The following is a 26030-nucleotide window of genomic DNA, read 5'->3' on the forward strand; positions in this document are numbered from 1 at the left end:
TTATGATACACCCAACCTTACGACTTTCTCTGTCCAGATCTTCCAGCATAGTTTATACGTTCTTTCTTGTCTGTGCGATGATAATCTAGTCATCTGCAAATCCTAGGTGCAACAAATTTTCGCCGTTAATTTGCTGCCCACATTTCTCCCAATCAGAATAGGTACCCTTCTTCCGATTCTTATTTCTTTACTTTCATTTTCTAGCTTGATTTTGGTTTTACTGTTATTATATATATTTAAATGATATATTTCTGGAATTGATTTAGTCGCAGAAGAAGTCACGGAAATTTGCTAGTCTATTTTGCCTATCATTAATTCTTACGAATTGAATCCTTCCAAAATTATCGCGAAGTGAAAGTATTCAGCATTGGTTGATTTATTCTACAAAATTCATGCTCGAATCACGGAAACGGTAAAACTGACTTTGATGGAACTTTGCAAACATAAAGATATCGATTTCAGGAGTATTATAGGCCACTTTGTGTTCACATAAATTGTTTATAACAATTGGATTTGTTACAAACAGTAGATAACAGGATCTGTGCAACTTATGCAAGTGCTTTCAACGAGATATTTTTTCTTTTCTTGGAAAAGTATAACTAACAATATTACATGGTGTTCTGACTTCAAGTAGGCCGTGATGAGAAAAAATCAAATTAAGTGGACTGTAGGATTAATTCAGGAGGTTGGATGCTAGAAGGTTCAGAAAAGCACTTTCAGACACACAAATAATATCGGTTTTTTAGTGTTTATTAACAAAAACACTCAAACTATGAATATCTATATAATTATTCACTGAATGTTTGTGAGTTGTCTATCTCAGACCGCGTGTAGCGACAGGCACACAATACAACGGAGTTGTTCGGGGGTGTGCTGTACGTGAGGCACTATGGCGTCGACGCCAGAACAGTTTCGCGCCCAAAGATACACTACTGCCGTTTCTGAACCACTTGCACGTTCGAGACTGATAATTTTTGTTCCCTTTCGTCCGAGGGCCGTAGAGTTGTCTTCTGGGCCATGAGGGAAATACTTCCCGACGGTTGATCCAATGAGTTGACTGACGCACCGGTGGACAAGTCTAGCATTACACAATTTTGAATATTCAACTCGCTGATTTGGGCCCTCCAAGTCAGAACACATGGATTTAGAAGAATTTTTCATTTTTTACAACAATGAAATTCTTTATAAATTAGAGCATGGACTAAGCACCAATTAATTGTAATTCATTTTGACCAGAGTAAAAGAAATCATCTGTTGGTAACGTTTAAATTGTTGTTATAATTTTTCAATAACTTTTATTCCATAAATTTTGTTACTGTTTTCATATAAACTACACATTTTCACTTTCTCTATCGAGGATCCCCTCATTCCTGTCTATTGGTCGAATGACTAGGACTAAAAAAAAGAAACTTAATGTCTCTAAGGTTAAGCATATGGTTTACATACCCATACGGAAAAAAATATATGTCAAATACTTTTCTCAAGTATACGGTGTATATTTTAAATATATTTAGTATATTTGGTACATACTTTACATATACGTCTGATCCGTAACAAATACGAGACGTATACTGTAAAACTTTCAACGTGTACGTTTAAAATATTTTTTCCATATACGCATTACACATACCCATCAATTATATTTTATATATATATATATTGTGACGATATTATTCCACTGGGGTCGATGTACTAGATATTCACCTTCCTTCAGGACACTATTTCACCAGCTCGCACCCCTGGTTCGCTTATAAAGATTATAAACGACGGGCGCCAGAATAACTAAACTGGCAAAACTTACATCTAAATCCCAAAAACCTTAAGCCTAGACCAAAACTTACAACTAATCTCAGATAAAAAAAAAATCCAACCAAAACCTCCAAACCCTTAAAAGTCTTAACACTAGTTCCAAAAGTTTAGAAAAAGGTTCTGACAGGGGATCTCCTGGAGCTCAGTTATGTGGGTTGTGGAGAGAGGGTCAGGGCCGGCAAGAAAATTACTTGGTTGTACGGCATAGAATTTACCCGAATAATAACCAAACATAAGGGAGTCGAAGGTTCTTTTCTACCCAAATTACCTGAGTCTTGATTATCACTTATTTATTAATTTATTTTAAAATTCAAATTCTGGGGCATTTTACAAACTCTTCAATCAATTAACTCTTTAATTGTCAATAATTCTCCTTTTATAAATTTTCTAACATATTTAAATCTCAAATTAACAATTCAAATCTCAAATACAATAAATTTTTACTCTATAATTGACTCTAAAACCCGAAACAAAATCATCATAATTTTTCAAGTTAACTATAACCTTCTGAACTGAACTTATTGACCAGACTAAATCACTAAATCCCACAACAATTGGACTCAATACCTGCTCAATCTCTTCAACTTCCAACAATTTTCTTCATGACTCTAACGTCTCCAACCCTAGACTGCTCTCTTCAGACTCCAAAAATCGACTTTTTACTGCAATCTCTAAATGTTAACTCTCTACTCTCCCGTCTCCAAAATCTAACTTCTTGTCCCTCTTCAATTGTTCGATGTCTTATCACTTTCCCCCTCTAATAGCATAAGTATTTTTTGTTTTGTAGAATTGTGTCCCCATTAGTAGTTTCATCACGTGATCTCTCCTAGATTTCTTTGTGGAAGGGCGTCTTAACCTAGGCGCTTCCTTGGAGGCAAAGTTGATCAGGCTTCACCCACAAGGCCTGCAAACTTATAACTAATTCTTCAACTTAAATCTAATTGCTTTACAAAATCTCCAAAATGCACCTTCCACACCTCCATCTCTTCCATTGGAGTGCCATGTTACTGGGCCTGATCAGGTGAGGATCACTCATAGGGCTAAAACGTCTTCTAGCATAGACCATCCAACGGGTGGCCCGTTACATTTGGCCCCTTACTCCACGTTAGCGATCCACTTCTCCTCACAATGGTTTGCAACTCCCCAACTGCTTGTCACTTCTCCTCTACCAACCCCTCCTTATCCTATTGAGTCTTTTTTGCTACTTTAATTAAATATAGAATCTTCCAACCTTGCTAACTAACTTTTATAATGATATTTTAAATTAACAATCGCAATAAATAATTATTAACAAAAGTATATAATCGAATAAAATAATCTTTAAGCACAACGTGAACGATTACTCTAGTGACCACTGAAATAGCTCCTGAGAGCCCAAAAATATAGAGCAACACGTGAAAAATAGCTAGAGCAAACTAACTGGGCTATGATTAGCCTTCAATATTTATTAAATCATTTTTTAAAACGTCAAACGTCAAAAATAACGTCACAATATATACAATATATTCTGATATATCTGTATTAAAAAATTATTTGAAAATCATAATGCAATATATTTTAAGTATATATGAAACCGAAAGGATTAAAAAATGAAAAAATAATTGGAAAACATATTTAGTCTATATTTTGAAAGCATATTGTACATGATGTGAAAAATTATACTACAGACTATTTAAAAATACAATGTATATGAAGAAGTTGAGCAACTAATTACTTTGTTTTTTTTGGTTAAATATGTCGATATTAACCTGTATATAAATATTTTACTCTTAAAAGTCAACAAAAATGTATGTCTAAAATATTACTCTACAATATACTTCAAGTATATAAAAATATTTTTTGCAAAAATACGGTGAAATATAATTAAAACGTATATTTAGCGTATAAATCTAATATATACATCTAAATGCTATCAGTGAAGATGATTTCTTTTTAAAATTACAAATAACATTTTGTCTGATAAGTTTACAAAAAATAACTAGCATAAAATATCAGTGCTCTGCAGTGGTCTGGGTGCGACCTGAAAGGTCCACACGACCAACTTCACAGTAGAAAAAATGAAAAAACACCTTGAATGGAACCCGTTTCCAATTGTTTATAACAGATTTAATTGTTATAAACAAAAAGAGTGAGTTTCTATGTATGTTATACGGTTGGTAGCTTTTTTTTAGTAAAAGAAAAAATCACGCGTCGAAAGAATTCAAATGTATCGCATGGATCTATTTTTTCATTATTTATAACAAATTAAATTGTTATGAACAAAGAAGCATGTTTTCATTTATGTCATACAGTTGGTAACTTTTTTTCAGTAAAATAAAAAATTACACGTTAATAGAACATCAAAATGTTGCATAGATTTTGTTTTCCATTCTTTGTAACAAATGGAATTGTTATATACAAAATCAGTGTGTTTTTATTCATTTGATATGGTAAGTTACTTCATTTCAGTAAAAGAAAAAATTGTGCGTTAGATGAATTCAAATATACCTCATAGATCCTTTTTTTCATTATTTATAACAAATTTTATTGTTATAAACGAAAAAAGTATGTTTTGATTTATGTCATACGGTTGGTAACATTTTTTTAGTAAACGAAAAAATTATGCGTTAAATGTACTCATATATATAGCATGGATCCCTATTTTTATTGTTTATAACAATTTAAAACTTATTATTTGAATATTACCTTGATCAATAATCATTTGTTAGAAACAATGTTCAATTGTTATGAACACAATTCCATATTATTAACAATTATTATTGACCATTATAGCGTCTTTAATGCTGTTTTCTCAATCCTGACACGAGTTGAAAATTCTGATTTTGTTTTTCAAAATTTTTTTTTCGATGAAATATTGTCATCATATTTTTAAACAAGTATTCTAATCATTTAATGTTCATATTTGTTAAAATATTTTTAAATTTTGTCTGAAAAATAATGTGATTTATAAATTGCAAAATTCAGGTCATTTTTCATTTTTGCTAGTTCTTCGGTTCTGCAAAAAAATGGCTGGACCGATTTTGCTAAAAATCTAATCAGTTCTAAGTTACATATCAATTACGCGTCGAATGCAATTGGTCCTACATCGATATGATTTTTTGTTCTTGAGATAATCGACCAGGAAAATTCAGGAAAAGAATTAAGTCACATGACATTTTTCATTACATGAATACAGTGGAATCTCTATAACTCGAATGTCAGGGGAAATGCAAAAAAATTTGAGTTAACAAGTTTTCGACTTAGCAAGAACTTCGAGACACATATGACTTAACTGCTAAAATTTCCACTTACAGAGGCGCGATTTCTAAGTGTATTTTTCGATTTGTAGAGTCGAATTTGAATTACAATTCAACTTAAGTTTTATAGTATGTACATATATTTGTTACATATTAATACAAATTACATATTAATGAAGTACACTGTACACTAAAAAAAATCCGTTATCTTCTTTTGATTTAAACTATTTGCAGATTTTTTATCAATTATTTTTTCAAGCTCAAACAATGAACCGAATACATGATCCTCGTTATCATCACATCTTTCAACATAAGCTCGTAGAGTGTTAATTGCAGTTCTGGCTTCTTTATTTGTTATTGGGGGTTCAAAACTTGTTGAATCAGTATAATCAACGTCATTTTCATTAACATCATCGTCATCCATATTCTGATTAACTGTGTCGATGATTTCAGCATGAGTTAGCGTTCCAGTAGTAGCTAGCCCTTCATCACATGCTACATAATCTTCAAATTGAACTTCTATATTCTGAAGTTTATTCCAGTCAGCCTCTACACTCACATCCAGCTCAAGGGGTTCTTCCAAAGCTTCTTCTTGTGGCAACGAAAATCCACAGCTTTTGAAGCAATTTGATATTGTAGTTTTAGATACACTTCTCCAAGCCTTGTCTATCATCCTAATTGCATGCAATACATTAATAGATAAAGCTGACTGTTGTTCCATATCTGTTATCAGTTTCCTAACAACTTCCTTTCTGTAAGCGGATGTGAAGTTTTTTATTATTCCTTAATCTAAGGGCTGTAGCTTAGATGTTGTATTGGGTGGAAAAAAATTAACTTTTACGGCTTTTAATGGCGGAATTATGTGGTGATCTGTACAGTTGTCAATGAAGAGTAATATTTTTCGTTTCTCCTTAATCATTTTCTTGTCGACTTTAATGAGCCATCCTTTGAATATATCAGCTGTCATCCATGCTTTCTTGTTAGCATCATAGTCTAGTGGTAGAGATTTACAACCAGAAAAACAACGAGGCTTTTTAGCCTTTCCTATAACTAATGGCTTAAGTTTTTCAGAGCCTGTCATGTTTGTTGCTAGCAATATTGTTAATCGCTCTTTACTGTGCTTACCGCCATGACATTTTTCATTTTTAAAAATAAGTGTTTTATCAGGTAAGCACTTGGAAAAGGCCAGTCTCGTCGGCATTAAAGACATCTTTTGGTTCATAATCCTTCAATAAACTCTGCAACTCAATTATCCATTCATCACATATCTCGTTATTGACGCTTGCACTTTCGCCGCAAACTTTCCTAAACACAAGTTCATGACGCTTCTTAAAATTCACCAACCAACCATTGCTGGCATGAAAAGAACTGTGTCCCAGTGATTTTGAAAATTCTTCTGCCTTTTCGCGTAAGAGAGGCCCAGATACACTTATGTTTTTGTCCCGACACTGTTTGAACCAGGTGAGTAAGCATTCTTCTACATCAGGAAACTCTGCTATTATGCTATTATGAAGCATGGCAATATAATTTCGACGCTTTTTGATTTTTTTATACTGTTTAGAACATATGACTTCACCATTAATTATTATTCTCTGATAATAATGACAATCCTGTGAACTCTGATCTGAAATGTGAAGCCTTTGTAGAGCTCAATAATAATTTCTCTGTAATTTTGAAATAAGATATGGATTTCCAATCATAAAAATGCGATTATAACTTATCAAAATTCTTGGGAATTTTTTTTTTTCAACATTTCATGCAAATAAAGTTTTTGTTCATCTATCATATACTCAATGCAAAGATTGTAAAGTCGAGACACAGCTAATTTTTGTTGAAAACTGCCTCAAATCTGGAGAGAAACTTCTTGAGAACTTTTTACAAAAGCCTTTAATTCTCGATTTAAATTTTCATATAAGAACATGATGTGAGTCCACAAAGGACCCCACTTGAAAACACTGTCTGTCAAATAAGTAAGAAGATGTACATTAAACGACACTCGCTTAACGGAGAAAAGAGTCCCAACTTCAGCAAAAAATTGCAATAAATATCTATCAGCTAAAACTAGTCTGGATTTCAGAACTGGAATTTCAAGTAAAATTGACATACCATTCACCAGTAATGTCTAATGATCTAAATATTTTTTTGACAATATCGATTTGAGAGTTGGTAAGTTATAGAATAGTAACCAGCTAGCCCATTCGTGGGCTCTCCATAAGTTTCTTTCAGACATCTTACGTGGTGTTCTAGAAATTTCACTATTAGGTTTGTATGATAATAGAATTGAATCAACTGACGTAATTTGACGACCAAGATAAAATGATTTCTCATGATGTTATGAGTCAAACCATAATTGAGCAAACTGCTTACATACTCCCAATGCAATACAATGCATCTAGTCTGGAGCAAGATTATCAATGATATTGAAGTTTGGGATGTCACACAATATTGAATAACCTTTAATTCCTTTTTCATGTCTTTCAGCATGTACTAATATCTGTTGATGACTTCTTAACCCAGCTCCAAATGCATTCCCGTTTTCATCGACAGGATACCCATGAACTTTTCTACTGCCCTTACTAATTCGAATACTAGGATGTAGACAATAGCTGCAGCCATAATAGCCATTAAACTGAAGAGTTGTTCTTCTAACTGAGTCACACATACCAATTAAGATGCGAAATTTTTGAGTGTACTGTTTTCCTTGTATATATTGAAAACCATTGTTGTACAGGTCTTGAGCTTCTTTAATAAATGGTGTCAAAAATTCATTGATGGATTGAGGCTTGCCTTTTCCAAACCATAGAGCAGTTAACATTACATTACTTCCACGTTGATGAGGTGACAAGTCATTGAGGGCACACAACAGTGGATAAATGGAGTCATTGTAATGCTTAAATATTGATGCACTATCATGACTAAAATTAATACTGACCATATTCTCACTATTGTTCTTTTTATATGAAAAACCATCAAAAATATCCTCTATTGCATACTTCTTAATTTTCTTGCGGGTTTTGGAGTACCAACAGTTATCTTTTGATAATTCAAACAACCAACGAAGCTGTTCAGTTAAGCTTAAATATAAAAAAATATCTCCATATGTTGCATTATTCTGATCAAAAATTAACCCATATGATTGACACTGAAGTAATACTTAACCATCATACTCGATTTCATGTTCTATTTCTGCATATTTTCCACAGATTTTACATAAGTAATAAACAGTCATTATCTGTGAGAATTCACTATGATATTTAGAGCTGTACTTTCTAGGTGATGTTGATAAAATATTAATTAGCCTCATTACATGTTCAGTCGAAGTATAAGTTAAATTATCACGAAGTTTTGTTGCCGTAACTAATAAAATATGAATCAAAACATCCATAGGATATTTACAAAAGAATGTTGGTATTATTTGAGATGTTGGTAGCTGATTAGATTCATCACTTATATCACACAAATACAAGCAGATGTCTCCGAAACTCCATTGAAATCTATTGTCTCGTTATCAGAATAAATTATTGATGCCATTTCATCTTGGTTTTGTATTTTACTGAAGCTCATAGAATTGTAATGATTAACAGAATTGTCGACGTAGTCATCCCTTAAATCAGAAAATATTTTAATTATTTGTATATTCGCGCTCGAGCAAAATTAACTTGTTACCAACTTCATAATCTGTTAGTCAGAGAACTTCATAACAATTAAAAACTCTGATCACCAACTTGATAAACAAAAACGTATGATTGCTCCATGAATAAACTCATTTTACTCAATTTTTGCGCAACGAAATTTCTCAATTTCGTATATTATGACTGAAGCAATGATGATACTTCATAGTATGCTTAATAAGAAGCCAACAATCGCTTTCCGAGCAAATTCTTAATTTAAGCTCATGTTTATGTTATAATAAGAAAAAAATTTTAAATTTAAAAATTATAACCTGCAAAAATGATCTTATAAATTGTATAGAGACACACGGTAGAGCCTCGTCGTGACGTAAGAGCAAGATGGTGGCGATTTAAGCTTAGTGCACAAGACACTATCGTATTTCTTGATTTAAAACGAGTCACGAATTCATGAGAAGTATTTATAAACGAGAGTAAAATTGAATTTGATCATCAGCTTTAATTTCTACTATAAACAAAAAGGATTTTTTCATATTCATGTTATACTAGCTGATTTCCACAACTTCTATTCTATAATTAATACACGATAGCATAGAGCTTAAATTCAAGGCTACTAGACTATTACGAATTTATTATTTTTCTTTTGATACCATGGCAAAAATAGGTATCTAGAATTGCCTAATCCAGACTATGATCTTACTCTCTTAAAATTTTCGATTAATCTATTGTAATATTATGTAATTATGCACATTACGCAGACGAAGTTGATATGTACAAAAAATTGTGAAATCTTATCAAAAACAGCCCCCTTCGTCTGGGCTGTACAATAATGTGCGCCACGCATAAATAACGACAATAATGAAATTACAAAAAGTCCTAAAATCAGTGTACAGCCTAGAAGAAGGGGGCTGCTTTTGATGAGATCACATCACAAGGCAATACATATTTGGAATTGAATTATTCAAGTAACGAAATTATCATCTGGTACTTTTTTTGATTAATCAATCACAATTTACTGTGAGTATATATTTTTTTTTAATCACTAAACAGTTAAATTTCTATTTCAACATGGATATTCTTTTGCGCAAAATCAATTTGTTATTGCACTTATCCGATAAAACTAATCATTTTTTTTTACTCTAAAATTCGTTTTTGCATTCATAATTACTCTATAATTCGAAATTGTCGTGTCGAAATTAGTCATGTATCAATTAATCTTTAATTCCAGAATTCCACTCATTAATTTTTCATAAATTAATCATTTACAAATTTAATTTTTTAATATTTAACTAGCAGCAAAACCCGGCATTGCTTGGGTTGAAATAAATGGCATCATTAATGGTTCAAAAAATGTGTAAGAATCCATTTTTCAACGTCGATATTGTAAAATATGACGAAATGAAAACTCAAACGTGGATAAAATTGAAAATCTTACTACGAGACCAAGGGGTGTTTACCACACCAACGGGAAGTTGATGGGAGTTGGTAGTGATAGGAATTACCCTCCTCTATATATTGCTCAGTAATTCGTAATTTTAATATTTTGATTTTTTTTTCCGATCAAAAATTATTGATTATGTTTTACTTATCAATTTATATTTTTACTTTTTACCTAAAATTACAGAAAATCAATGACATACGACACGTCTTACTACTAGATCATTTTAAAATCTTGATTGGATTAAAATCAAAATTGATTATTTCAGACTAGAGGATAAAATGCAGGAAAAAAGTAGGCCCAGATGCACCCAAGAGATTCATATTGTAAACTTTTTAGGCTCAAGTGATAAAACGTGAAAATAAGTATCTGATAGGATTCTTTTTCTAGGTTATATCGTTCTAGTTTCAGCTTTTAATCGTATTCAATGATAGTAATAATAATTTAATAAAGAATCTGATCTAAACCGCCTGATTAATCTGCGGTTAATTTTTTCTGAAGTTAATTCAACGTGAGTAATCATTGTTACTCCTAACAGTGCTGATAACCTAGATTGAATATATGTATATATTTTTGTATGTAAATTTTTCGATCTTGATCAAATTATTATTACTAATCAGAATTTGATTACTGATGATAAGATATATTGATCATTCAATTTATCGGTGAGTAGTATCATCAGTAAATAATGATCAGTCAATATGATACAACTGTTAACGTAGTTTTATTTTTACAGGTGTTCAAAGTTTAAGCTAAGAATAAATCATAAGATTCATATAAAAGTTTACAGATTTCTATGGTAAATTTGTAAAATTCTGTTCTTACATAAATAGACATATAAAATATGCATATTGCATCTAGATCGATGATTATAATACGGAATTGAAGAATGAGTAAGATTTACAACAATGTATTTTGTAACATTTTAGTACTTAGTATTCATAGTCGAAAATTGTTGATATAATTCATTTTTCGCTTTTCACGTAAAAATTTTTTTCTATCAATCAATGAAAATGACAGCCGATCGATTGCATCTTCTTATATAAAAAATAAATGATATAATAACGTTCAGAATTTTCCAAAGAAGCTAAAATGTTATTTTATCGAAAAATTACTATAGACGTGCAATATCGTAGAAAGGAGTGAAAAGCTTGCAAACGAATAACACAATTACGGCTCATTCATGAATTATTTTATCGAAAAATTACTATAGATAATGCATTCACGTCGATATAAAACTTCAGAAAAATCGTTAAACATGTATTTTTTTGGTTTTTTTTAAATAAATCTAACCATTCAATGCAACATAAAACTTATTAACTGTTCTGAAAGATTAATGAAGCATATGTGGTTGATAACGTTGTATATTGATTTATGATTATCCTTGACTTTCTATTCTCATATGTAATCATTTAAAAAAAAATTGACAAATATACATAAGATCAGAAGATTAAGATAAAAATTTTTAATTCTGTGTAAAGATCGTAACTGCAAAGAGGGGGACTAGCAGATTCCCGCGATTTCTTTCGCGTAATGTGTAACACTTTGCATAATAATGGATTCATCAAGAATACTTTAAATTGTTATTTTATAGTATTGTAAAATATGATGAAATAATAACTCAATGAAATATTAGAAAAAGTATCAAACGTTTATTAAATGAAATGGAAAATCTCTTATGACAGGGAAAGTGGCCGGTCAGCTCAAGTCTCAGTAAAAAACTGAAGATAAATAAACTCTCCTCTCATTGCTATAAATAATCCAATCACGTACCACGCTTCGTCAACTAACAAGCTGTCGTTAGTCAATTTAATCATAGACAGATATATTTATAAACTTTACACTTTTTCCGATTTTCTGAAACCTGCCACCAGGCTATTCCTAATAGTTGAGTAAAATATTGGTTTAGGCTAAAATGAAAAAAATATTCTGAATCTATAATTAAAATGAAGCAATCGTTAATTATCAACCAGAGAAATCAAATTATAATTTAGCCTCACTTCTAATATTGCTGCTTCTCAATTCTACTTGTAAAAAGTAAAATGAAGTTTCAAGAAGGGAAAATCTTGCCGCTGGTACCCCCCCCCTCCCCAACAGATTAATAAAAACTAAGCTAAACTGATACTGTATATTTCATTCCGTCAATATATTTTTAGCAACTTCACAGAAACGTTTCAGGACAGATATTGTGACTTTAAATCCACAATCAAATGATCAATGAAAGACCGATATCTTCAAACTGGCAGTTATTAACCCAGAATTCGACAGAACTTACACGAAGAAAAAGGAATTGTAAATTTTACTCCAATAAATAGTAGTCTGTCGCTTCGGGTACAAAAATGGCAATAAGCAATTGTTTGATTAGTACATATTATAACTTTTTCTTGTAAAAATTTTATCATGAATCAAAATTTTAAATTATACAAAAATAAATATAAAATATTACAACCGCACAAAACAGGCATCTAGGAATGCCTGTAAAAACTGGCGCCAAGTCCACATTCAAGTAAAATTAGTATAAATGGAAAAAGGTAAGATCAAAAAAACATGTGAAATCAAGTAAAACGCCAAGTTAGCTGCGTCTTTTTTCATAATTTTTTCGAACTAGCAATGTACTATTGACTTATAAAATTTCAGTTAATTTTGAAGTACAAAAAAAAAAAATCTTCAAAACCAAAAAACTATGGAACTTGGCCCAATTTTGTCTTTAAAGTCTGCCCAATTCAGTTTCAAATGTTCTTATGTACGAACTATAATATATGGAACTGTTGAAAGAATTTAAAAAATTGGGCCAAGTTCCATAGTTTTTTGGTTTTGAAGATTTTTTTTTTTTTTTGTACTTCAAAATTAACTGAAATTTTATAAGTCAATAGTACATTGCTAGTTCGAAAAAATTATGAAAAAAGACGCAGCTAACTTGGCGTTTTACTTGATTTCACATGTTTTTTTGATCTTACCTTTTTCCATTTATACTAATTTTACTTGAATGTGGACTTGGCGCCAGTTTTTACAGGCATTCCTAGATGCCTGTTTTGTGCGGATTTCACTTCTTTTTGAAGTGAAAACTTCTTTAGGCGCGTTGGAGCAATTTTTAGTAGGGGACAAACTTGTAAGTTCACATCACCAAATCATCCGCGTTACTGACATAGTAACGTTGATATAATATCTATAGCTATGAAGTTGAAGCGTTCCTCTTGTATAACAGTAGAAGTATATACATATATACATATATATATATATACATGCAAGTGGACGTTTGGTAACATTTTGTGCGACCAAAGTGGAAGTTTGGTGACGAATTAGAATTTTGGTGACTGTCACCAAACTTCCCTACAACGATTATGGAAGTTTGGTGACAGTCATCAAACTTCCAAAATAATTTTGAAATCTATAAAAAAAAAGAAAAGTAACAGAAAAATACGATAAATGTCGGATATACGGTTAAAAACCATATAATATGATAAGTTCTGTTCTTCAAAAATCTAGGGAAAGCAGAATAACTGATGAAAAATCCAAATTTGTTACAAAGAATAGATTTATCACAATTAGTTATTTAATTTTTTACCTAATAACGGATATTGAAGATTAAAACAAATAGTATTGATATGGAATTTTGGTGACTGTCACATTTACATTCTGTGTTCACTGGGTAACTCCTCCAGTTACAGGAGCACTCTTACTAATGATGAAAGGAAATGATCGTAAAACTCAATTTCTGTTCTTTTACAACAAATGGTATGTTACGAACAAAAGAAGTATGTTTATATTCATTTTACACAGTGGATAACATTGTTTCAGTAAAAGAAAAAATTTCCCGTTGAAAGATCTCAAATTGAATAAATCCTGTTTTCAATTGTTTATAACAAATTTAATTGTTATAAACAATTCACATTAACAAAAAGTAGCATATAACTTTCCGAACAACCCCCTCTACATATCTGTTAAATTTGGTCGCAATCGAATTAACCGTTTTGGAGATTACCCCGAACAGACAGATAGACACCAGAAATTTATATAGTAGTATATATACGTGCAAGTGGAAGTTCGGTAACATTTCGTGCGATCAAAATGGAAATTTGGTGAAGAATTGGAATTTTGAAGACAGTCACCAAACTTCCAAAAAAATTTTCTTCTTCCAAATTAATTTTTTTTTTCAATAAGGTTACTAGAAACACGCGCGCTCTCCGAGCGCGCTGTCTCAAGACAACAACGTTAAAAATTATTTAATTTTTATTTTTATTTATTTCGAAGATTTAAAAATTTATAACAATTTTAGGTAGTTCCTATGCTACATAGGTGTATTTTCTGCCCTTTTATTACTCTGCCAAGCCAGTTTTTTATTTTTCTGAAATAGAAAAAAGTTCAACAAAATAATGTCTTATAGAAATAGTAAAAAAAATGATATTTCAATAAGACATTATTTAAAGCCAACCACAAAATTTATAACAATTTTAGGTAGTTCCTATGCTACATAGGTGTATTTTCTGCTCTTTTATTACTCTGCAAAGCCAGTTTCTTATTTTTCTAAAATAGAAAAAAGTTTACCAAAAAAATGTCTTATAGAAAGAGTGAAAAATATGATATCTCAATAAGACATTATTTGAAGCCAATCACAAAATTTATAACAATTTTAGGTAGTTCCTATGCTACATGGGTGCATTTTCTGCTCTTTTATTACTCTGCAAAGCCAGTTTCTTATTTTTCTGAAATAGAAGAAAGTTCAATAAAATAATGTCTTATAGAAAGAGTGAAAAATATGATATCTCAATAAGACATTATTTAAAGCCAACCACAAAATTTATAACAATTTTAGGTAGTTCCTATGCTACATAGGTGTATTTTCTGCTCTTTTATTACTCTGCAAAGCCAGTTTCTTACTTTTCTGAAATAGAAGAAAGTTCAATAAAATAATGTCTTATAGAAAGAGTGAAAAATATGATATTTCAATAAGACATTATTTGAAGCCAACCACAAAATTTATAACAATTTTAGGTAGTTCCTATGCTACATGGGTGCATTTTCTGCTCTTTTATTACTCTGCAAAGCCAGTTTCTTATTTTTCTGAAATAGAAGAAAGTTCAATAAAATAATGTCTTATAGAAAGAGTGAAAAATATGATATCTCAATAAGACATTATTTAAAGCCAACCACAAAATTTATAACAATTTTAGGTAGTTCCTATGCTACATAGGTGTATTTTCTGCTCTTTTATTACTCTGCAAAGCCAGTTTTCTTACTTTTCTGAAATAGAAGAAAGTTCAATAAAATAATGTCTTATAGAAAGAGTGAAAAATATGATATTTCAATAAGACATTATTTGAAGCCAACCACAAAATTTATAACAGTTTTAGATAGATCCTATGCTACATGAGTGTATTTTCTGCTTTTTTAATTACTCTGCACAGCCAGTTTTTTATTTTTCTGAAATAGAAAAAAGTTCAACAAAAAAATGTCTTATAGAAAGAGTGAAAAATATGATATTTCAATAAGACATTATTTAAAGCCAAAAACAGAATTTATAACAATTTCAGGTAGTTTCTATGCTACATAGGTGTATTTTCTGCTTTTTTATTACTCTGCAAAGCCAGTTTCTTATTTTTCTGAAATAGAACAAAGTTCAACAAAATAATTTCTTATTGAAATTTCATATTTTTCACTATTTTCATAAGACATTATTTTGTTGAACTTTTTTCTATTCCAGAAAAATAAAAAACTGGCTTGGCAAAGTAATAAAAGAGCAGAAAATACACCTATGTAGCATAGGAACTACCTAAAATTGTTATAAATTTTATGGTTGGCTTTAAATAATGTCTTATCGAAATATCATATTTTTCACTATTTCTATAAGACATTATTTTGTTGAACTTTTTTCTATTTCTTATAATTGTTTTTTCTTTTAATCATCTAGAACATCATTCTATCCATGATTCCAAATGAAATCTATTAAAATCGATATGCAACACGCGGGAAACACTTTTTCTTTTTTTTAATCATATTCTTTTGTTGTTATTATTCGACAAACACTTATTTTTCATTGATCATTTAAAACTTCTCTTTACCAATAATTCCTAAAAAAGTTTATTTAAATCGATATACAACACGCGGGAAACATTTTTCATTATTCAGAACATAGATGTCTCTTGGTTAGGCAAGAGAGAAGGAAATATTACGAGGTTAACGTGAAAGAGAGTGATAACAATACGTAACGCAAGAAAGAGGGCACTGTAGGGAGCCCAATGTGAAAGAAAGTGACAAAAGACACATTCAGTAAGAGAGAACACATGATAGAGCGCTCGATTAAGTAGAGTGAAACAGCGAGCGAAAAAATCTTGAATAGCAGAAATATCGCTGTTAGGAGCGTGGCTTATTTATAACTCCGTTAATAATTAATAAAAAATTCTCGTTTAACGTTTAATTGGAAGCTCATGATATAAGATAACTACCTATTAAATATGAAATCATAATATGTGGCAATTATAAAGATATTTGCATATAAAGATGCGTTGATGACGTCACACAAAATTTTTCGTGTATAGAGTAGTCGGTGGCCTCGGCGCTCATGGGGAAAAGAGCGCGCTAGTGAGAAAGAGAGAGAGAGGGAAAAGGTGAATGTGCACTTGGCGCCGAGTATCTACCGCTACTCTAGAATTAAATAAGTCATAAAAGTTTTACAAGAAAAAGTTTGTAATGTATACTAATCAAACAATCGCTTATTGCCATTTTTGTACCTGAAGCGGCAGACTACTGTTTACTGGAGTAAAATTTACAATTCCTTTCTCTCCATGTAGGGATTCTGTACAAGAGTAAAAAATTTATTATTCATAAGGAGCGAGTCTATTCAAATAAATAACTTTCAAGCGATCATTCGGAATTTTCTGTATCCAACATACAACTTCATTTAATTAATTCCTGAAAATGTAAAGCCTTTCTAATTCGATTCTAATTTCGGGCTTTTCCTTCTGACTCTATGAAGAAAAATATGACTCATTTACCGATATTGGAAATTTGATTTAGAAAATCTAAATAGCATACACAGTCTTCTTCCAAATAACCAGTTTGACCACATAGCAAACACTGGATAGTTTCAGAAAAATCAAAATGGTGTTTATTCACATATTTATTAAAAAAATTTGTGAAGAATTACTATCATCATCTGAATTATTGTTACTACAATTATTCTTATCCCCGAAAAAAAAATTCAACTGACTTACATTTAAGCGCACGCTGAGTCGCTTGTTGTAATGATTCAATTCTATCTATCCGAAGAGAAACTTGCCATCTTGCATTTCTCAAACTAAAAATAAATTTAAGTGTAGCTATTCTTTCCCGGTCACGAAATGAAACTACAGGAAACGCATATTTAACCAATTTATTAATTTCTTTAGAATAATCAGAAATATTTTCATTCAGACCTTGTTTTCTCGGTTGCGAAAGATTAAAATATGACTGAGCGTATTGCGATGCACCGAAACGATACTTTAAAAATTCCGTTAATTTTAAAAAATTTTTACAATCCTCGTTATTCAAATCTTTTAATATATTTTTTGCTTTGTCTTTTAAACACGATACTATAATTGATGCTTTGACGTCATTGGTCTAATTATGTAATTCTGCGACAGTCTCACATTGACGTAAGTAACTTCCCCACGTCTGAGAACCGTCAAATTTACCCGGTTTTATAAAAGAAATCGAGTTTCCAACCAGAGTAAGCGAGTTGCTGACTGGACGAGGCGAGACCGATTCAATCGCAGACAAGCCACGAGAATTTTAGCCTGACTACGGCAGACTGGTATTGTTCGTAGCTCTGTCAAAAAACAGTCCCTTATCGCTCCGAGGGCGCCAATCACTAGGACTATCACGTGTGCTGTGTATAGATTTTTCATTTGCGTAGCCATGTAAAATTTACTGTTAAGAAAACATCTTAGTTAGAAGTATATAACTGAAAATAGTTTTTTGTCACATCTACGATTATAGGCTATATGCACGAAGCCTACAAGTGCCTTTAACGAAAAGCTCAAAAGTATTCGACTACATTTTTGTCACGGTGTAATCCCGCGAAATTGATTATAAATACATTCTATTTGATTCAACTGTGTGTCGACTGTATGAAGTGTTCTCAATGGAAGGTATATAGGGATAAATTATTTGAAATTTCTTTTTTCAAATCAGAGCATAATACAAACCAATAATTCATATTAACTTTGACAGCTGAACCTAAAACCATGGCACCGGTGATCTTGCGAACTGGATTCTAAAGGGTCAAGCATACGATTGCTTTTACTAAAGGTACACTGGATAAAAGGGAACAATTAGCTTTTTGCTAGCTTTCCCAGAAAATAAAGTTATCATCCAGTCATGGCTGAGTACAGAAACATTGCTGGATGATAACTTCCTGCCAGTCACAATATTGGCCCAATAATGGGTCTGTTGTATGTTCCTACTAGGGATATTGAAGAATACGCAGATGAAAATATATATAATAAAATAACTGCTAGTCTGAACGGACATAAATAGATATAATTTGTGCGTACTTGCTTAGTTTGCGTTGCACCGCCAGATGGCGAACTTTTCTCGAAAGACCTGAATATAAACCTTGAAACAGGCACAGGGATACACGTCACAAACCCGAGGCCTTACGACATACCACTACGTGTCCGACCTCAATTGACCAGTTGTACGTAGTCCTACATGTTATATTTTGACTTTGCAGCCCCAAGCACAGGGCTTGGAATTTGGCCTCCCGTAGCACCAACTTTATCCGCTTTGGTCGGCGGTCACTAACGCGTCTCGCGCTCGGCGTGTTCGGAGTACAAGTTCAAAAGAAGTTCAACTTTAATTCTTTCGATGTGTAGAGTTGTTTCTTCTATGAACAAATTATTGTGTTCAGTTATGTGTACAGAAACGCCTGAATTAACATACCAGGTATCGGAGTATTCAGAAGAAGCTATAAAGGCATGAAAGCTATTTTGTTTATTTGTGTTCTTCTGATCCTTATTGACCATCTTGGCATGTAAGTCCGAAATCATCATAAGCGCGAGATAAATTTACCCAACTTCTTTCGCACTACTTGATTCTTGAATATAAATATAGTTCACAGGATCGACAAGAAATTGTATCTTCGATCTGGCTTTCGTGTTTTGCTCTCTGTCCACGATACTTGAATCCAGTGTTGGGCATAAATAAAATTATAATTCTTCATTATTGAATTATTACCTAATTATGAAAATTAGCTGAAGGAATAGACGTACTTATGGTTAAAAAATATGACGTGATAATAGTTTGCTTCTCATAGATAAGAACAAATTAGTAAGATCAGTAAGATGTCAAATTTCAGTTAAAAAAGAACAATTTTTTTATCATACCTCCACGTAAAGTTGGATTTTACTCCCTCTATGTAGGGAGTAAACCCATGTATTTCTTTTCAATTCACAAAATATAACTCTTTTGTGCGCATGCGTTCATTGCATTATTAACATTTTATCAAGTTTTTAATAAAGATTAAGAATATTTAAAAAAGCAAGAGCTACACATTTTTTGCCAATTTAAAGATTGTTGACTTTTTCAACAATTTCTTGTTTGATTCAAATATTTGTTTACAGATACTATTTTTATAAGAATTCACTTGAATAATTTGCATTTATAATATCCACTTTGAATGCTAAATAAGTGTCATCATCAGCTTCTTGTAAAAATTGGTGGATCTGAGCCCTTGTGAAAACTCGTGATTTTTTAGGAGCATGCCCTTTAGATTTTAGAACCAAAAATTTTTTTCATCTTGCGAACTGATTCATATCAATACCGTGATTCAACAACACCATGCTTTTAATCATCGAACAACGAGACCATAATGTTGATGGTTTTACACTTTTCGATAGCTCTTCAAAATAAACCAAAAAAACATCTTCCGTAAAGGAATTCACTTTTTTCTTTAACTGCCAATGTTTAAAATGCAAATAACTTTGATTATATTTTTCTCTGGAAAAAATAGGTAACATATTTTTGGTTACTTCTGATGCTTTTCTTCAATATCATCAAAGTCTTCCAGCTCTTCAAAATCTAAATCAAAGTTTTCATCCCAACTCGTTATTATAATATCTAAATTCAATTGAAATCACATTTCTAATTACACCAATAATATGAAATATTTCAGACCTCAACAGAATAATTAACATAAAATACAAGATGGCAGGAATATGAGCAAAACAATTTACGACGACTCGACAAAGAAGGACGCATGCGCTGGTAATCTTGAAGCATGCGCTGTGAAGCCTCTGTATACTCATGTATATAAATATTTCTCACATTCAATTCAATTTTTAATTTATTATTACATCTGCTTTTAACCAAACTTTACATAATAGATAAAATAAAAAGTAGTATTCGCCACGCGGCTCGGGTGAAAAACACACGATAAGTAATACCTATTTTTACTCCCTTGTAACGAAATATACTATTAATGATAATAATCTATGATAATTTTAATGACAAAAAAGTAATTATTGTTAACTAATGTTAAGCTACTAAGAGTTGTCAACAGACCATCTTTTTCGTCTAATTATTGTGCCGGAACAGAGCAAACGGAAGTCAGGTTTTATAAAAAATATGATATCTTTATTTTCAGCACTAACAGGTACACAATATACACGGAATGACCTTTGATGTCTAAATACAAGAATTGAATGTCTTTAAAAATTCACAGAATATCACTTGTGGTTACTGAATGTTTGAATTGAATGTCCAACAAAATGTTCAACTTGGTGTATTCGGTATTATTGACCTCCCACACGAGCTCAGCACGCTTCTCAAATTGATAAAGAATATGATTGTGCACGTGGTGTTAGCCTATCTATGCAATGAAAAATGAATTTATTGTACTTTCTTGAATGTACTATGAATTGTCTTGAATTATTGGTTGATTTTTTTTGTAGACTACAACTTGAATGTTTCTGATGATTCACAACAGCACTAACACTAATGATTGACTCAAAACTTTAAGATTTGTTAGCAAGGAATGTGAATGGCATGTACACGTGAACGAGAACAGTGAAAGAATGGCGACAGGAACTTCATTAGTCAAAAGGGACACCGAAAATTAGTCAAATGGTGACTAGATTAAGAATTATTGATTATTTGGTCGATTGGTTATCGATCCAGTCCCACGATGGCCGCCGAAGTTCCTGTCAGCTGGCAAATTCAAACTAAGAATTAATTAATTCTCAACACATTGCATTAAATAAATCAATTCTATAATAGTTAATATCATACAAAATCCAATTATAAATAAAAATAATGTATGATTATTAATAACAACATATATCAATCGAAAAATTACTTCATTAATGAAATTATTCAATGTCATCAATAATCAAGAGTAACTGCTCGTTGCACGCGCCATGTCACGCCTCACTTTTGCCCTCTCCCTCTTTTTGTCAATCTCTCTCTGTCTGTCATGTTGCGCGACGAGCAGACACTCTTATACACAAAACTTCGTATTTCTCTCTTCCCCGCAATCTTATTTTCTTTATTTACTCTCAAATTATGTAAGATACAAGCGAATTATGCTTACATTCGCCACATAAATCATCTGTGAGCTTTATTTGCTCCATAGATAATAATTTTTCATTCGTTCATTAAAAAAATATACGACTTCAAAGATTAAAAGTTGAAAGTTTTCTGAAAAACATTCAACCATATTTATTCTACGAGTGAAAGTTGGACATTTCACGTTTACAGAGAAGAGAGACCACCATAGAAGTCCAATGCTGTGTTAAAAATCCGGACGGAGTTTCGGTCAACATGTCGGTAATCTCAGGTCACAACATAAAAGCTTCTGTGAACCCAACACATGATGGCGCTGCTCCGAATTATTTGAGCCACGCCTCTCAATCTAAGAGAGAGGAAAGACAAGATTTGTGTTCTCCTTTACTCTCATTGTGAATATCCCAATGCAGTTAAATTCCTAACACAAGCTCTCGTCCCTCAAATAAAAAGAAAATCGGACTTAGATTGAGCGACTGTTTTTATAGCCACTCATTTGTAGAGAATTCAATTCTCTATTAAATGAAATATATTTTTTTTTCAATTTTTTTTTTTTTTATTGTTTATAACAAAAAAAAAAGCAAAATAAAATTAAATAACAGAAACAAAGAGAATTTAATCCTCGCTAATGAGTGGCTATATTTGCTTTCATAGTAGTTTTATAAAACATTTCTTTCAAAATAAAAGAGGCATGAAAAATTGAATGAAAGGTCCGCATTAATGCCACTGGACCTTTTTTCTAAGTTCTCAATCTCCCGAATGTGAGGTAAATCTGACTCAGATTAAGTAACCGTTTTTATAGCCACTCATTTGTAGAGAATTAAATTCTCTATTACTACCTGAAGATTAAATTCTCTTTGTTCTGTTATTTTATTTTCTTTTGCTTTTTTTTTTTGTTATAAACAATAAACAATAACAAAAATAGAAAAAAAAATACATTTTATTCAATAGAGAATTTAATTCTCTACAAATGAGTGGCTATAAAAACGGTCACTCAATCTGAGTCCGATTTGCCTCACACTGGGGGGTTTGAGAACTTGGAAAAAGTTTCTTTCTATCGAAGAGATGCTATTTCCTTTATCTCTATGTTTTTTTTACAATTTCACTTTAAACCTTATATCATATGATCTCTGGGCTGCGGAAATTGTTTCCTGTGGTTTTCTTCGTTCCCTACTACCGTAGAACCAAACGAAGCTCCGCCCTTCATATTATCTCGGCTAGATGCCGGGTTAGCGTGCCATCTTGCGGTTACGTTCATAAATGCTGACTGCATTTTTTACCTCCCATAAGGACTGGACTTCTATACTGGTCTCTCTTCTCTGCTGACGTTTACTAGAGAAGAGAGACCAGTATAGAAGTTCAGTCCTTATGGGAGCTAAGAAATGTAGTCAGCATTTATAAAAATGACCGCAAGATGGCACACCAACCCGGCATCTCGCCGAGCTGAAGTAAAGAGTGGAGCTTAGTTTCGTTCTCGGGTAGTAGGGAGCGAAAAAATATAGTTTTTTAAAAATTTTTCTCGGGCAATAAAACCCCTATTGTCCCAACAGCTTTAATCACACAAACAATAGGAACTTCTCAAAGTCCTATCATCACAGTAAGTAGAATCTACTGAGTAGATAGAAATGAGACAAATAAAAAAATAGTCTTTCCTCTGTGTTCCGTAGGGCAAGCCCACCCCACTTAAGACTTTAAATATTACTTGACCTTCCATTTCAGTAAATAGGACGATAGCTCAGGGGTAAATTCTCTGTCTACTAATCTTTTGGTGACTAGCTCGAATCTCGCCAGTTGATTTTTTTTTTTTCATTAAATAAATAAAATTTATTCCCTTTTTTTAGTAGCAATACTATTACCCTTTTTCTGTTCTGGGTAATGGATAAAAATCCCAAATTTTGAAAATTATTTTTTACTTAATTTTAATAACAACAATGAACAATTTATAAATATATAAAATTTTTTAAAAAACTCTCTTCAGGTACCAAGTTCCAGGCCTTTCGAGCAGTCCCAATATTCTTTAAAAAAGTATATTCTTTAAAAAAATTTTGTTATATTATTAACTATTATTTTTTTTAAAATATATTATTAATATTATAAACATCATTATCGAAGCCTTTGACTCATTATCATCATGCATAATTAAATTCTCTTTTTTTTTCCTCATAAACATCGTTATTTGTAATGAAAAAATTGCTTCGGTCCTACATCATTTTTTACTCTCCTTCAATGTGATTGCGTATAAAATTTGTCCTATAAAAATTCATTATTACAATTAATTAAATAAGAAAAAAAAAGAAAACATAACATTGATAGGCTTGACTACAAAACCTACGTTTCTGTAGTCGAGCGTGTTACCTCTGAGCTGTTACAAGAATATTAAATTGGTTTTATAGCTTCTATGTATGTTGCGAACAATGCTAGACCTTTTCTATTTAAAAATTTGTGCTTGAAAATAAACTGGTTTAGGATTCTTGTAATGAGAGTAAAAGAGAACACATATCTTATCTCTTTTCTCTCTTAGATTAAGGGGCGTGGCTGAAATGAACCGTTGCAGCGCCATCGCTCGATGGGTTCACAGAAACTTTTATGTTGTGACCTAAGATTATCGACATGTTAACCCAAAATACCAACATGTTGACCGAAACTTCGTCTGGATTTTTAACACAGCATTGGACTTCTATACTGGTCTCTCTTCTCTGGCATTTACTCAAGTTGGCACTCATTGACCGCAATCTGTAATACATGTTTATATTTTATCTAGCCTTTAAGGCTAGGCTGAAGTCACGGAGGCGACTGATTCCTCCTACCAAAATACATATAGGATCGGAGTTTTCTTATTTCTTCGCCAATTTATATTTTTACTTAAAAACTTTGGTCCCAAATTAAAGCTTGTTTTATGATGCAGTGTGCTAGATAGCAATTTCGATTATCCACTTGATTTTTTCAATTAAAGAATTGAAAAGAAAATTGAATAATTATAAATTAATTTGCCGCGCTTGAATTCCAAGATGCCCGCTACAAAGTTATAAAAAAAATCGTGAATTATTTATTTTCTATGTAATTTCAGCTCCTAAATGTTGTCGAGCGCAATTCTTGCAACATTTTTTCGCATAAAAAAACTTATTCAGGTGATAATATTGGATAATTACGACGAAATTAGAAAACTACGATTTGGCATGATTATCGTTGGACATTCATTCGAAGGAATCTAACAGATGCCCCGCATTTTGACGGGTAATTTGTGTATGTGTGTGTACGAGTAATACATGTAGATGATGTAAATATCGTGTGTTACTTTACAATGCCCTACACTTTGATGACCATTGCAGTTAATCTAAATAAAAATAATGATACTCATTGAACATTAATTGATATAATACCTAAAAATGGCTTAAAATATCAGTACTCTGCAGTGGTCTGGGTGCGACCCGAAAGGTCCACACGACCAACTTCCCAGTGGAAAAAATGAAAAAACACCCCGAATAGAACCCGTTTCCATTCTTTATAACAAATGGAATTGTTATAAACAAAATCAGTGTGTTTTTATTCATTTGATATGGTTAGTTACTTCATTTCAGTAAAAGAAAAAATTGTGCGTTAGATGAATTCAAATATACCTCATAGATCCTTTTTTTTTATTATTTATGACAAATTTTATTGTTATAAACGAAAAAAGTATGTTTTGATTTATGTCATACGGTTGGTAACATTTTTTTAGTAAAAGAAAAAATTATGCGTTAAAAGTACTCATATATATAGCATGAATCCCTATCTTTATTGTTTATAACAATTTAAAACTTTTTATTCAAATATTACCATGATCAATAACCACTTGTTAGTAACAATGTTCAATTGTTATGAACACAATTCCATATTATTAACAATTATTATTGACTATTATAGCGTCTTTAATGCTGTTTTCTCAATCCTGACACGAGTTTGAAATTCTGTCATTGCTAATTTTGTTTTTGGTTCTGCAAAAAAAAATAGCTGGACCGATTTCGTTGAAAACCGGATCAGTTCTAAGTTGCGCAATTTCGTGTCAAATGCAGTTGGTTTCACGCCGATATCATTTTTTGTTCTCGAAATAATCGAGGCGAAAAATAATTCCGAACGCACACACGCACATACGTACATACGTACATACACACACAGACGTCCACTGAAACACGATCGTATTCGACTCTGGGGACCTTAAAACGTGGAGATATGTCAAAATTCGGGATTCGCAAAATCGGACCCATTACTATAACTTCCCACTGGGAAGTTAAATATACATATCAATTCATTATTATCATTCCTATCAAGTATAAATGTTAACAAACGAGCTCAATTCCAAGTCTGTGTGTCCAAGCATGTAGTGTAAAAACAAAATACACA

At 31.7% G+C, this 26030-nt stretch overlaps 2 protein-coding genes and 1 pseudogene across 2 annotated transcripts in view; 1 reads left to right on the top strand and 2 right to left on the bottom strand.

Moving 5' to 3' along the window:
* LOC118070414 (E3 ubiquitin-protein ligase cblA-like) overlaps positions 1 to 26030 on the top strand; it is an 89985-nt gene that overhangs the window by 28898 nt on the left and 35057 nt on the right. The window lies entirely within an intron of this gene.
* Positions 5292 to 6126, bottom strand: LOC118070428 (tigger transposable element-derived protein 4-like; annotated as a pseudogene).
* On the bottom strand, positions 6209 to 6562 carry LOC118070429 (tigger transposable element-derived protein 4-like). Its single transcript, XM_035089028.1, has one exon. It carries the CDS (start codon positions 6560 to 6562, stop codon positions 6209 to 6211), a length of 354 nt encoding a protein of 117 aa, XP_034944919.1.

The sequence above is a fragment of the Chelonus insularis genome, unplaced genomic scaffold (genome assembly GCF_013357705.1).
Source record: "Chelonus insularis isolate UGA/USDA-ARS -01 unplaced genomic scaffold, ASM1335770v1 contig_58_pilon, whole genome shotgun sequence".
NCBI lineage: Eukaryota > Metazoa > Arthropoda > Insecta > Hymenoptera > Braconidae > Chelonus > Chelonus insularis.